Source organism: Pistacia vera, unplaced genomic scaffold (genome assembly GCF_008641045.1).
Source record: "Pistacia vera cultivar Batoury unplaced genomic scaffold, PisVer_v2 Contig33, whole genome shotgun sequence".
Classification (NCBI taxonomy): Eukaryota; Viridiplantae; Streptophyta; class Magnoliopsida; order Sapindales; family Anacardiaceae; genus Pistacia; species Pistacia vera.
In genome coordinates this window covers 214,775-229,907 of record NW_022196146.1, presented here as the reverse complement: position 1 = coordinate 229,907, position 15,133 = coordinate 214,775, and the positions used below count along the sequence as shown (strand labels likewise).

The 15,133-nt window shown below is 34.7% G+C and overlaps 3 protein-coding genes and 1 pseudogene across 3 annotated transcripts; 1 reads left to right on the top strand and 3 right to left on the bottom strand.

The window, feature by feature from the left end:
- The first annotated feature begins 714 nt into the window (after window positions 1-714).
- On the top strand, window positions 715-3,133 carry LOC116137550 (33 kDa ribonucleoprotein, chloroplastic). The gene is made up of 4 exons (XM_031423247.1): window positions 715-1,189; window positions 1,314-1,415; window positions 2,336-2,644; window positions 2,733-3,133. Exons 1-4 carry the CDS (start codon window positions 743-745, stop codon window positions 2,862-2,864), a joined length of 990 nt encoding a protein of 329 aa, XP_031279107.1. The 5' UTR covers window positions 715-742; the 3' UTR covers window positions 2,865-3,133.
- A 334-nt stretch (window positions 3,134-3,467) lies between these two features.
- On the bottom strand, window positions 3,468-10,297 carry LOC116137540 (putative deoxyribonuclease TATDN1). Its single transcript, XM_031423239.1, is given in 13 exon segments — window positions 3,468-3,750; window positions 4,051-4,134; window positions 4,558-4,774; window positions 5,996-6,078; window positions 7,071-7,181; window positions 7,299-7,369; window positions 7,929-8,009; window positions 8,147-8,190; window positions 8,289-8,346; window positions 9,942-9,985; window positions 9,988-10,041; window positions 10,152-10,172; window positions 10,276-10,297. Coding segments are annotated over 13 exon segments (960 nt in total). The 3' UTR covers window positions 3,468-3,680.
- On the bottom strand, window positions 8,517-9,727 carry LOC116137541 (annotated as a pseudogene).
- A 2,233-nt stretch (window positions 10,298-12,530) lies between the features above and the next one.
- LOC116137539 (syntaxin-121) lies at window positions 12,531-14,770 on the bottom strand. Its single transcript, XM_031423238.1, is given in 7 exon segments — window positions 12,531-12,916; window positions 12,918-12,956; window positions 12,958-13,048; window positions 13,051-13,098; window positions 13,101-13,130; window positions 13,133-13,210; window positions 13,929-14,770. Coding segments are annotated over 7 exon segments (1,017 nt in total). The 5' UTR covers window positions 14,488-14,770; the 3' UTR covers window positions 12,531-12,744.
- Between the last annotated feature and the right edge of the window lie 363 nt (window positions 14,771-15,133).

Genomic DNA, 15,133 nt, shown 5'->3' with positions numbered 1-15,133 from the left:
TGCAGCATGGGTTCTCTTTGCAATCCGTAACTTTTCCTGGGTTTTTCATGAAAGCTTGTTCCTTTGGTGTTTTTGCCAGAGCTGCTACGCAAACCTTAGCATTTGAACCTGAACTCAAGAAGCAGATAATGGACGATGCAGTTAGGTGATGTATTGCGTGAAGAGAGCTCAAATGAAACTTTCAGAGGCTAAATATCAGCTTGAAGAAAAAATGCAGCTGTTGAGTCAACTTGAAGCTTTTTAATTAGTGTAGGGACGGGCGTCCATTCCAAATTTTTTTTTAAATTTTTATATTTTAAAAAAAATTTAATAACGTCAAATATGTTGAATGGTCTGAGTCAGGAGACACGTAGGTCGGTACAAAATTTCGGTGTAAAAACCCCGATATCTATAGCATTGTTGAATTATAATTGATCATTCCTCAGAAGTTTGACACATGGAAGACATATGCTGACATTTCTAATTGGAACCGTAATTATGGACGTGGCAACTCATAATAGTTTCACCTGATAAATTACGATTGACTAATTACAAATTATCACGTCAAAGTTATTATGAACGTAAAATTACTTTTTGAAATTATAATTGGATAATGTATGACATCAAATTCATTGGGCTAGCCCAACCCAACCGGCCCAACCAGCCCAAACCCAACCTTATCCATCTCAGTTTAGCTTCTCTTCTGAGCTGCAAATAATCTGCCAGCCAGATATTTTTTTATTTCCTTCCATTTCAATCCAAAATGGCAGCTTCTTCTTCTTCTCCTCTCTCCATGGCTGCTTCATCTTCTTCTCTCTGCAACTTTAAGAAGTTTTCAAACCTCTTCTTCCCCACTTCCCACTTTCCTCCATCTTCAAAACCCAAAATTTCTCTCAAGCTCAAAACTCTACTCCACCCCACTTCCCTCCACTTCTCCCTCACTCATTTCGCTCACTTTCGCCGCCTATCTTCCTCATTTGAAACATTTCATTTCTCTGAAGATGAAAACCAAGACGTCCTAGAAGCAGAAACTGAACCAGACACAGAAACAGAGCCTGAAACAGAATCAGAATCAGAGCCTGAAACAGAGTCAAAAGTGGCAGAGGCTAGTGAAGAAGGAAGACTTTACGTTGGAAACTTGCCTTATTCAATGACTTCTTCTCAGTTAGCTGAGGTTTTTGAGGAGGCTGGTCGTGTGATTTCTGCTGAGGTTTTTTTCTTTTCTTTTTATTTTTTTATTCAAGTTCTGTTTTTGGATTAATGGGGTTGTGGGGTTTTTCCTGATTGTGTTATTGCCGTGTTGATTTTTTATTTTTTTTTGGGGGGGTTTTCAGATTGTTTATGATCGAGTTACAGACAGGAGCAGAGGTTTTGGCTTTGTAATGATGGAGAGTGTGGAAAAAGCTAAAGAAGCAATTCGTTTGTTTGATGGTTCTGTAAGTGTTTTCTTCATTTCTTCTCATGGCTTCACTTTTGATTATGATTTAATTTCTGAAATCAATTTTAATTTATTGGAATAACTTTACCAACATGGAACTTTTTTAACTTACAATGTCGCTCTTATAACATGAAATGTCAAATTAGTAAGTATACGATGATTTGTAGATGTCGTTCTAGTAATGTTACTCGCAATGGCGGAACCAGAAAATTATGTTTCAGAGGGCCAAAGTGTAATGTTTAATGAATGAGAATGTCGCTCTTACAACATGAAATGTCAAATTAGTAACTATACGATGACTTGTAGATGTCGTTCTAGTAATGTTACTTGCAATGGCGGAACCAGAAAATTATGTTTTGGGGGCCAAAGTGTAATATTTAATGAATGAGAATGTTGCTCTTATAACATGAAACGTCAAGTTTATAACTATACTGTGACTTGTAGATTTCGTTCTAGTAACGTTACTCGCATGTAGAATCCTGAATTGTGGGGCTGTATCAGCTGACAGACAGGGATTTCGCCTCTGCACATTGGTGCATTGACTTTTATAGCAATAATCAGATGGCTTTGAAAAAGAATTCAGATGAAAAAAATGAGTCAACTTCTATGCTAATTTTATCATGTTGATTAAGGTGGTAGAGTGGTCAATAATTCCATATTGATGAAGAGAGAAATCTGGATTTGGGAATGCTGCCAAAGAGATCGGCTGCACAATGCAGATATATAAATTTCTAACTGTTAACGGGAACATTTATCAAGTTGATTTTTATATTAATTTCTATTTATTTTGTGGCAGGCCAGTTTGTAACTTTCCCAAACTTAATATTTTGTGACTGAAGTTTGTTAAAGATGGAGCGACAATTACATGTTAAATACCGAGAAAGTTAACATAGTTTCATTTTTGGTATCTGTCGACAGCAAATTGGAGGCCGGACTGTGAAGGTAAACTTCCCGGAAGTGCCAAGGGGAGGGGAGAGGGCGGTCATGGGACCAAGAATACGGAGCAGTAACCAGAGCTTTGTTGACAGCCCTTACAAGATCTATGCTGGAAATCTTGGTTGGGGTCTCACCTCACAGGGTCTTAGAGATGCATTTGCCAACCAACCAGGGTTGTTGAGTGCCAAGGTCATCTATGAGAGGGACACAGGTAGATCTCGAGGATTCGGGTTTATCTCGTTTGAAACCGCTGAGGATGTAGAATCTGCCTTAAACACCATGAACGGAGTGGTAAGGATGATTTGGTAACACATATTTTAAGTTTCTTAGTGAAAGTTAAACTTTTCTTTTTATCTAATGTAATGAATTCTGCAATTAGGAGGTTGAAGGGCGACCTTTACGATTAAACGTTGCTGCTGAAAAAGCTTCTGCTCCTTCAGTGCAAGCATCGGATAGAAACACAGAAAGCAGTCTTGACAGTAGTGATTTATTTTCTAGCATCAGCACCTAAAAAGTGTATCGAATATCATGGGAGTATTCTGTGAAAATATTACCTTCTGTGACTAAATTTTGACTCTTATTATTTACAAAATAGTTCACCCTAATCGGAGAGCGACAAAAATGTGAAAGGACAAGCTTATGGTAACGGTCCTTTTGTTCTGGGTTGAGTGTATGTAAATGTTTATTGTACAAGAGAATTACTGCAAATTGTAGCAAAGCAGAATTTTACTCTTATTTATTCAACAAGATATATAGAGTGGATGCATAGTTCTTGATTTACTATGTAACAGAATGGCAAATTTTTTTTATTTTTTTGTCAAGTGGACAATGTTCAGTAATAAACAGATGGAGGAGCTTTAGTTAATTGGACAATGTTCTGTTTACACTACTTAGTTTCCTAATTCCGAACCACCACTGAGTAGTCTGATGATAAAAAAACAAAGAAGATTTCATAAACTCATGAATTCGAGTTTTCATAAGTGTAAATAGAAGTGGTTAATGAGATTTTTATCCGATCGACAATTCCAAGGCCTCGGAGAATTAGTTGAAATGCGCACTAAATATTCTCATTGACCAAAAAAAAAAAAAAAAATTCCCAATTCCAAATCCAAAATTGACTTGGTATTCAACTTTTATAACAAAATATGAGTGCAAAGTATGCTATTAAAGCTCATTTTACTGTCCAAGCTATTCTGTTGCAATGTTGAATCTCAGTTTCTGATGAAAAACGAGGACTTGTGTCTTCTTCAATATTGAAAAGGAATTGAGTATCAAAACAGTCAAGCAAGAAGTTTGTTCTAGTAAAATTACAACTCATATCGATTCTTTATTGAGCATCATGACTACCAGCAAGAAGAGCATCTGCAGCGGAATCCAAGTCATGAGGAAAGAAGACCCTGCACAACAAATTACCATAATTACTAAAATGACAAAGGGATAATTGACCATACTGGTAAAGCAATGTGACAGTGAGAATGCAAAACACCGTGCTCGCTATGAAGCTCAGGTTATAATATCACTTAGTTGAGTCTAGATATGACCTGACTTAATGTTCCCAGTTGAGACATTGTTCAGACAAAATCGTGGAAGTGGTAAAATATTCTTAAGTAATCAGTATACTCAAGTGAGCATACCACTGAATGCCTGAATGTATGATAGATTAAAGCAATAAACTCCAATGGTGCCAACATATTTACCTGCAGGTATTGTAGTATAAGGTCCTACTTAGTTGATCTATGTTGTCGATACCTTTGCAACCAGCCACAACTTCAAGAACTTGCCTGGAAACCACAATGGTATGTATGAGAATGAGCACAAGAATTAAAAACAATACACACTCTTAACATATGGAACATTTTTATAGAAGATCTATACATAAAATGTACAAGGACCAAGTCTTAGTTTCTGAATATGGCACACTAAAAAGAATGAAGTAACATTAAGGTTGTCTGATCAAAGAGATTCATATATGCCATTATAAAATTATAATTATGTATTTGAAGGTATGCCATACTCATCTAGCAGCTTCAGCTTGTAGGACTGCTACAACATTTTTAGTAGCTTCAAATACTCAATATCAATAACTCATTCCATTGTAAAAAACTAATTTCCTTAGTTGAAACTCATGCAGTAATTCTTATTCATCTTATGGAATTTAAAAATAAAAAAATTACAATACTGCAAATGAAAACATTTGCACTCACCGAACTAGGCAAGGTTCGTTGCGGCCTTTAACTATACACTCTGGATCATACTTCTCTTTCTTCTTTGAAGGCCATGTAGACTTTACATAAGTCATCCCAGCATGAGTGTTTTTTATTTCACAATATGGAGAATCTGTCTCGATCATCATTCTTTCAACAGGTACGCCCCTCACAACATCAAGATTCTCAGTTGTCTTTAGAGAGCAACCATTTACACCTGTTCAATAAAAAAAGATTAGCAAAATCATGAGGTTTAAGAAGGTAATCATCAAAAAGTTACATTTGTAACAGCTTTATAACTAAGTTCCATGATATATTTTTCTAAAGCAAGCTGATTAACTAGAAGAGAGCTGCATTAATAGAAGAGAAAGGCAATATCTTCTAATGTCTTCTCCATTAAAAACATAATAAAGTTAATAGAGAGCTCTAAACTCCACAAATTTAAGGAATTATCATATGCCAGTTTTTTTTTTTTTTTTTTTTTTTTTTTTTTGATTATATGAGGATTAATCTCAACCAAGATTGTTGAATTTTCCATCAAAGCATTCTAGAAAGTAGATGACAGTGAACAAAATAGTAAATGTAAGGAAGAAAATCTGGAGGTTAAATGTCAAAAGCAAAGAGATATAATACATGGACTGATATCAATTTACATCCTAGAGCTAATATTCTTAAAAAATGAGAAACTAGGAAAACTCTTGTGTCAAACCAATAAAAAGTTACGTATTGACACAGGAGGAGAGAGCTCTCCCTTGATGCTCTAAAAGAATCCCTCCCCAATTAATTTGTTCCTCACAGCACCATAAAAGTATGAAAAAGGGTTGTGATATTCGAAATTTCTGTAACATGCTAACAATCACACATAAGGCCGCCATTCAAGGCACTTGCTTGACCCACTCAGTAAATGTGAGCTTTAGCACCACAAACAAATGAAATTCTATTAGATAATTTCCTGACTTTCCATTCCTCCATTCCACCATTCCCTTTCTTCAAGCTCTCTTACACTACATCCCTCATCCCTCTCCTTGGAGCATCAACTTTATTTGATTCTATCTCATGCGGCAGATTGTTAATTTATTTTCCTTTCCATGCATGCTACTGCTATAAACCTCTCCAAGTTTCATAAATCTCACACCATTCTTTCAAACCCTCAGATATTTACAAACAACCTGCTCTTACAAGCAATATACAGAAGACTTTTTACATCCTAAAATGTATAACTTCCAATTAAAGAAATTGACCAATAAGAAACCAAAACTGTCAATACTGATATAATCTTCCGTTGCTTCACTCAGAACATGACTCCCATTTCCAGATCCTTTTAGTCCGGCAGTTGAGGTTTATGGGTTATATATGACATGAAGATGTGTGCAAAGTAGCATTCAATAAAGGAGGGGAACTGTGAAAAGGTTATTAAAAAAAACAGCAGAATATTCACCTATATACATATTACTGAATGAAAGAAGCTTATCACAATCTTCTGCACTGTCTGTAAATGAATGGGTAACTCCACCACTGAACCTAGAATAAGAAGAGAACTTATTAAAGCAGCACAAATGTATGTCATCTGGTAAATACCTATATATTGTGAAGGGATGGGGCTATACGCACCTCTTAAAGTACTCTCCACAACCTCTCTTCTAAGTATACCCAATCATTTAAAAAATGAAGAATTATAGTTTTACTCAATAAATATTTATAATTGAGTAATACTACACATACATCATTTTCATACAACATTATGTGGCAAGATATGATTGGCTAATTCAAAGTTAAAATTAAACTTTCACCCAATCATATCTTGTCACATAATATTGTATGGGAAATGTTGTATGAAAATAATGTATGTGTAGTATTATTCGAAAAATAAAATTTTGTCGCTAGATAACTTATAAATGGAAATAACTTTTATAAATCAATTTCGTTATCAGTTTTCACCAAAAATGTTGTTTTAATATATTTTATACATATTTAAGCCTCGATCTATTAGTTTTGAATTAGCTGCAAAATTCATTTTTTAAATTATAAAGATGTTTGTGGTAAAAAATTGTTTTTTAACAAAGTTAATAATAGGAGGGGATTTGGTGAGTACTTTTAGGGGTGCACATAGTCTCACCCATTTAGCAGAATATGTTGGAGTTCATCTAAATATTTGTATAGCACAGGTAAAGAATTCCAAAGTGATAAAAGAAAATCCTGGACTTTCGGAGTAACAGAAATAGCCACTTTTTTAGAGCTTCAAAGACAAGACAGGGGTAAATCAAAGCTTAAAATTCTCTCCTAAAATAGCTATTTTGCACATCATAGTCAATGGTATAATAATTGTTTTCCCAAAAAGGAAAGAGCCACTGATACACTGGAAAGTCAAATATCCACAATTGCAGCAATCATGCATTAAATGCAAGTGCAAAAATGTATAGTTCAGCAAAATGAGGTAGAAAGGTTTTTGTGATGATTTTCATTCAGCAATCAGCACAATGGTTCTCGTAAGCTGCAGGATCAAGTAATCTCACCTGTCCTTATTTCGTTCTAAAATTTCACAGAAATCTTCAGCAGCAGCACGCATATGCAAAAACATAGGCAGCTTTGTTGCATAGGCTAACTCAAACTGCTTCTCAAAATACCTAGTTTTTACATCACAAAAAAGTGATGCAAACATGGAATTATCTGATTGTAAGAAAGGACTCTGCAACTAATAAATAACAGAAAGAACATAGTCCAAATTTTCTTAGACCACTTACTTCCTTTGAATTTCTGCTGGGCAAAAGTGAAGCCTGTCATAGTCCAATCCACACTCACCAATGGCCACCACCTTACATGCATTCAAAATGTAAGTGCCACATAAAATACAAATCATTTGGAGTCAGGATGTTTTATATACTATCCGGGGAGTTAAGAAACTTAGAAATAAGAACTAAATTCTAACAAGTGGGTTATACAACAAAAATTGTACTCAAGAAATAGATGTTTATATCTATCTGCACAGATACTTGTCATCAGATTCTAAATGCATGGATACTTCTTACAATTATTAGCGTAACATAAACTTAATTTTAGCTTCAGTATGTGTAGTAGTAATAGTAATAATAGAAATAATAATAATAGCAATAATTGAATTTCAATCATCTAAACGAGGAGCCATGCCAACCAGAGATAAAGTAACAACTAAAATTCAAAATTCTTAACACATTTTATTCATAAAGAATCCTGCAATTTCACATACAACACAAAGCATTAAATCACTCTCTTCAAACTAGAGTGTTAAGATTAGTAATAGTATTATTCTTTTATATTTACAATTTATAAGTAAACACTTTCCATATGATATATATTTAAGATGCCTTAACTTTGTTTTGTCGTTTAGATCATACCTTTCCCTTCTCAATTCCCTGTTTGGCCAATGACAACAATGCCTGAAAATGCTTTTCTGGATCTCCACTCTCTTCGAATTCCTGAAAAAAAAAAAAAAAAAAAAAAACATACAAAAACAACATTCACAAACATCTTGAAAAACTCACAAAATTACACATGTATTCAAGTTACATCACAATAATCAGACAGAACAACATTAAAAGAAACAGTAAGTAACCTTGCATCTTGTGGGGTGGACGCCAACTGTACAAAAAAGCCTTCCTGCAACAAACAACAGGCTTTCAAGCAAGTAAAACCCCAAGTTCATATACATAACTAAAAGTAAAATTTTGCAACAACTGAACAAGGATAAAACAAACCATCAGTTTCGGCAATGGCTAGAGCTTCTTTTGATTCCTCCAAAGAGCCACCAGTCACCTGTGAGCATTAACCTTTTCCAAATTTACGATGACCAATATTAACCAAGATCTAAAAGGTAAACAATAAAGTTCGATTTACCCATTTTATCACGCAATAATAATGTTTTAAATTAAAATTTGAAATTTTCTCCATTTAGTAGCAGACAATGAAAATTTAGAACCAAGAAAAAGTCATCATTGCAGGAAGACCAGAGGTCTTTAACATAACATTTTGTCAAAATTGGAAGAAAATTGTTATTAAGAAAATCCTCCAAAAACTTTGGTTCACATTAAATTCACCATGAAAAAAAGAATGTGCTTCATTCATTCTGCCTTTCCCCTAAACCACATAACTAATTACATGACATTTAAGTCCCATAAGGTACCACCACATTGAGAGTAAATCTGACAAGGAACATAATAGGAGATTCTAATGACATAACTACAAGCCTAAAAGCTAGCTCCCTAAGCCATGCATCACCAACTAAAACTTGAATCCACCTCCTTCAACACCAAGCCTGGAAGAAAGCAGTTCGGGAACAGAACAAAGGGGAAGCCACATTCGAACGTGTATCATCACTGTTGGACCTTCCTAAACTCTGTCAAGACAGGGTATATGTTCTCAAAGCCTGTGTAGGTCTCATCTCTGACCTTAGCTCCTGTTATCACAACTTTCCAGAAACAAAGATAAGGAGCACAGTTTTCGGTTTTTTCATGCGATATATAAGACCGGTAAAGAGTTCTGGTTCATAGCTTGAAAAGGCACCATGGGAGCACGCTAGACCTTCAAATCGAATAGGAAACTTAACATCACAGGAGCCAACAATATTTTGTATATTGAAGTCCTAAAACTTAGCAGGAAAACCAAGCTTCTGGATGATCCTAGCATACTTTCTCGCCGCTATTTTTGACTGTTGTTAACTTTTGGCCCCTGTGATGACCATCTTTCCAGAGGCAAAAATCAATGCAGTAGTTTTCAGTTCCCTTATCCTCATTATGACGGCAGAAAAACGCTTTGGGTTATATTCTGAATTTCGAGCTTGCAAAGCAATTAGCTTAAGATCAAGCCTGCAATCCAAGTTGACATTTGATACAATGTTCTGAAGATTGAGAACAACCCCAGATGGGTGTTTAAAAAATTTCACCCGCTGGCTCCCTACCACTCCTCCTAGTTCAGCCATAACCGTCTTTGTTCTTCACTTAACACTAAAATCCGAAAATTTTCTCCCTAAAAAACAACTTTTATACTTCTATCCTGACCTTCAATAATTTTAAAAATAAAAAAATCTGGGTTCCCTTTCAGGGTTTCTAGAAACACCTAGAAGAGATAATCTCCAAGAAAAGAGAGACAAATTACAGCTTTAAAGAGGGAAATTTTGAAAGTAATCAAGGAATTTGATTCTAAATAAGAGTCCTTGTGCTTAGAGTGGCATAAATTTATACTATCTTCAAAGCCTCAAAGCATCAGGAAATTCAAAATAAAACAAAAGTATTCTATAAACCTGCAATTAAACAGGACTAGGAGTCCTTTCATCACAAGGTAAACCAAATAAATAACAAAATATATTAAATTAAATTAAAATATAATTCTAAAGGGAAATAGAAACTGCTTACAATAATTCGATCAACACCGGCGCTCCACGCCCGGTTCAAAACGGGGCGATATCAGACACATGGCACTGCTTGCCATGATACATTCCTTTGAACATGCCATCTGGTTATTTAAATTGGTCAAATTCAGAAGCAAAGAAGCACAAAAATTAAAGATATGAAGCGCACATTATGAGTGGAAGATAAAAATGTTCGCAGAAATGCCTGACTGACCCGTGAAGTTAACGGCTATATCTGTTTTGAGCAACAACAATGAAATTAGAAATAAAATAAAATATAAATAAACAATGATTGAAATAAAAAGTGGCTGAGTGTTGTGAAGGATTGAGCTACCGACCTATCATCCGTACGGTCGCCATTGAAGTCGGCAGAGAGAGCACTGAGATAGAGGGAGAGGTTGTGGATTTTGTTTTTTGGAGAAAGCTGAAGGCCCAATGGGTGTTTTAGGCCAAAATTCAGTATCTTAAGGGCCCAATAAACTCCCTAGTTAAAAAGGGCTCAAAATATTATGAAAGGATAATTTTTATTAAATTTCGAGAAATATTGAAAATTTTATAAGAAAATTTTAGGATTTTTTTATGTTCAATTTAGTAATCTTAAGAGAATTTTAGGATTTTCAATTTAAGGTATATATTTGAATTTTAGAGCCACTTATGAAAAAAAAAAATCAATACCATTTTCTACATTTTATTCTAACACAATATTAAGTTAAGAAAATAAAGATATTTTATTATTTATATTTTTTTAAAATTGATGAAAATGGTATTTTTATTTAGAGTCACCCCAATATCAAAATGATTGTAATAAATGTTTAGAATAATAATAAGTTAAGTTCATTTTATGCTCTCTTTGAGCTCACAATATTATAAATTTTTTCCTAACAATAAATTTATCCTTAAAAATTCAAAATAATTTAACAATCAAATTCAAATCTAAAATTAATTAAAAAAAATGAATTATTCAGCTTAGATTATACATAAAGTGAGGTGATGACATTAAAGTAATTTAAATTTTCAACTTAAAAAATTATTTGATAACCTTGAGATTTTATATTAAAGCGGTGTAAGTTTTGATAATGTTACAATTCTTGAATATAGAGTCTGTTTGTTTGGTTGGGCTTACTTGTTTAAATTTATAATACTTTTGAAATTTTTTTAGACGTTTGATTGCATTTCAGAAGTTGTTTATAGGATTTAAAATAGTTATTTATTGTTTATAGGAGAAGCTCAAATTTGAGCTTATTTAGAGTGCTGAAATTTTAAAAATATTTCTATTTAGTTTATAAATTTGATTTGATATTCTTGTATATTAAAACCTTTTTAGTAATTGACGAAATCCTATTGGGCTCCTGCCGTCTCATTATTAAATTCTATTGCCAAGTGTAGCTGTATGAGCTCTTTTTTTGAAGCTAATTCCACTCCCATTTCCAAACCCACAAAAAACGACTAAAAGAGCAAGCAACCAGAAAAAAAATATTATGCAAATTTATTGCGATTTGACTTAATTACAAACATACCCAGTTCATAAAAGAATCAGTCAGCCCAATGCAAATAAGAAGTCTACAAATACAATTCCTTATGTATAATAACTAGGATTAGAGATACTTACGTTAGAAAAGATAATAAGAGGATACTTAAAAAATGCATTATGAAATTTGGAGGAGGATTCTATGTTCTTGTATGGAAATGTATGAAAATTTTGGCTCCGTTTGGTTCAAGATTGGGAATCTACTCTTGGTATTCCCAAAAAAGTTAAACAGTAAAATACCAAAATCTCTCATTTTTGGGAATACTATTTTTAATATATTTAATTTTTTTTAAACCCTTAAATTTGTTAATTTAATTAAATACCCTTAAATATTTTTTTTTAAATTACAAAAGCACCCCAATAATCCACATTTACCAGATTCGACCACCACTACCGGAAAATGACCGGAATCTGGTAGGATGGCGCACTATCGGCTGAATGGCCGGTTAGTGCCCGATCTAGCCTTTTCCAGCAGATCACAGTGGTCTGGCCGAAAAAGGCCAGATCTAAGGCCAAAGATCTGGCCGAAAAAGGCAGATCTAAGGCCAAAGATCTGGCCGTTGACGGCCAGATCTTGGCCGTAACACTCGGTCACGACGGCCAACAAACGGTCGTCGTTGACCATCAACGACGAGTTTTTGTGGCCGTCGTTGAGAGCAAATACTGCCAGATATGACCTTTTCCGGCCAGATCCACCGTGGATCTGGCTGGAAAGGCCATAGGACGCATGACCGGTAGATTCAACCAGTCATGCGCCCATAAGGCGACTCCGGCCACCTCGGTGGTGGTCGCCGGCTGGGGGTGGTTGAGGGTAGGTTAAGGGTATTTTTGTTAACTTTTAATGTTTTATTATAGGGGGTTATTTGTTAAAAAAACAAACATAAAAGGTATTTTATTAATTTATAAATTTCTACATCGTAATACCCGCCCAATTCACTTTTTTTTAACTTTTTTCAAAACCCCCAAATTTTGAACCAAACGGAGCCATTTTTTGGAATTTCAAATGTAGATCAATGAAACAATTCCCACCAACAATATTTATTACAAAATACAAAAGAACGGAAATGATCCAAAAAGTTCAAACACTTTAGTATAAGTTAGGTGCATATATTTGCAATAAACAACATCCACTATAAAGCTAAACCAAAAATAATATAATAGATACAATAAAGAATCTACATTCAGCCAAAGCAAAATTCACTAACCCCAACTGCAAATGTCTCAAAAAAATTAAATCAATAAAAAAAAAAAAAAAAAAATTCGAAGCTACGGTATAATCTCATATGGTTTGATCTACAAACAAAGCCATGAAACATATCCATCTACCGGTTAGCAGGCGTTGGCGGTGAGAGCTGAACCGGAGCGACGGAGTACCAGCGGCAGTGTTATTATTCTTTTCCCATGGCTTCACAGTGAACAACACAACGAACAAGATGTTACCAGCAAGAGCTGATGGCATAACAAGTCCATTTCCGGCTATTTTCTGGAATTTTCTAGCAGTCTGCAGTCGCTCGTACCGCCACGAACGAACGAGTTAGCTCTCGCCACGTGGCTTTCGATGTCGTCTAATTGTTCTCCTTGAGTTGCACCAACACAGCCATGTCTAAAAACACCTGGTGCAGCTCCTGCAGATTTTTTCCATGTCTTTCACAGCATCATGCCTCTTTGAATCTCATTTATAGTGTCCAAAATTCTGCCTCTGCCTTGCTCTTGAATTGCCTTTTGCAAGAATGTTTCACTCTCTCCTGCATTTTAAATAGTACTAAAAATCATTATCAAATTCCCATAATCCCCGCTTACTGACTTTTTTTTTTACTAGGATTACAAATTATTTCTCCAACATAAAATATTATAAATGTAATTTTACTTTTCTTTTTCTTCAATAATAATTAATGAAGCTACTTTTGTATCAAGACTTGACTATGAAAAATGAAAAAATAATCACATTTCATAGTCAAATTTGTAACACAAATTATTAATTGCATGATATATCACAAGTTTTACATATAAATTTACCTTAAATTTACATTCTTGAATCACTGACCACCAGAAGTAGTTAAAATACCAAATTTTATGAGTAATTAAATGTAAAGATATATAAGTTATTATAGTTCATCTGCATATATATTTTTAAGTTTTTCACATGCAGATTATACATTAACGATTAGTCGGTGGTTTTTTAAATGAAAAAACAAAATAATAATAATAATAATAATATAATAATAATAATAATTAGTCAAATGATCTTTTATCGGTATATAAAAATTTCAAGACATCCGTATTGCATGAATAGACCAGAAATTTTTTGTAAATTAATTATAAATCTTATAGTCTAAATTTGGATGGTTCAATATTATAATATATGTGATTTTTATGGGTTAAGTCACTATACCAAAATAAGAAACAAAAATTAAACTGAATTAGTAATTAAAGATCAGCCGTCAATCAAACAGTTGAACTAACCTGTTGAGATCAGACGGTCCAAAACCTTTTCATCAGGATTCTCTCCGGTGACCGTAAAGTACCGTCTCTGTACGGTGTCTCTGTACTCGCCGGAAATCTTCTGTCTTAGCTCATTAAAACTCTCCATCGAGTCCTGCAACTTCTTTCTCAACCCGTTGACCAGCGACGTCCTCGTCCTATCCGACGACGATCCCGGTCCGCATCCTGGCAGGCTCCGGTTGGCGGCGTTGGACCGATCCAGAGCCTCCAATCGGACCTTGATCAACTTCGCCTTCTTCAAGGCGGAGCTGACGTCAGCGTCCATCCGAGAACGCAAGTCTTTGACGGCTTTGGCGTTGTGAAGAGTCTTGCTCTGTTCGTGAGAGGATTGGAGATTCGTGTAGAGACGATCGAGCTCTTTCAGCTCGTCTTTGACGGACTCGACGTCCTCAAAGAACTTGTCGAGATTGACGCCGCCGGTGGACGGCGTCTCCGACATTTGGACGGAGTGGTGGCGGTTATCAGGCGACGCGCTCTCGTTTCGAAAGCGAGAGAAAGAACCGGAAAAGAGATCGTTCATCTTGAAAATTCTGACTTGAATAACCAGTCAATTATAATTCAAAATCAAACAAATTAAAATTTCCTTTTTAGCAAAAACGATTGGATGAACTTCAGCAGAGCAAATCAAGCAAGAATTATTGTGAGTAGATAATGAGGTGATGGAGAGAAATGGGATTGGGAGGAGGAAGGAGAAGAGTGGATTAAGTAGTTTTTTTTGTGGGAAAGTGAGAATGGGGAGGCGGAGAAAGGTCAAATGGCGACTTGGTTCAACTACTACTACGTCCTTACTATTTTAAGTTATATGGTCGAGGGGATGAAAGGGAGAGAGGAAGGTGCAGAGAGCCAAATTGAGGGGAAAAGTCTTTTGACTGTTATGCGCGTACGCTTGTTCCTTTCTCATTAATTTTATAAAATTAATTTATTATCATTTAATCGAATCCTTATTTTTTATAAAATAATAAATAGAAGAGTTTAATACATTTTTCTCCCCAAGTTTTACTAGACAACAATTCACGCCTATAGTTTAATATAATGAATTAAATGTAAACAGTATTTCCTTAAACGGATTAAGTGTATGATACATAAGTAGATCAATAGAATCCTGACGAAACAATAATAAAATAGAGCGTAAACTATTTGAGAAAACCTTGAAGATTGATAGTTTT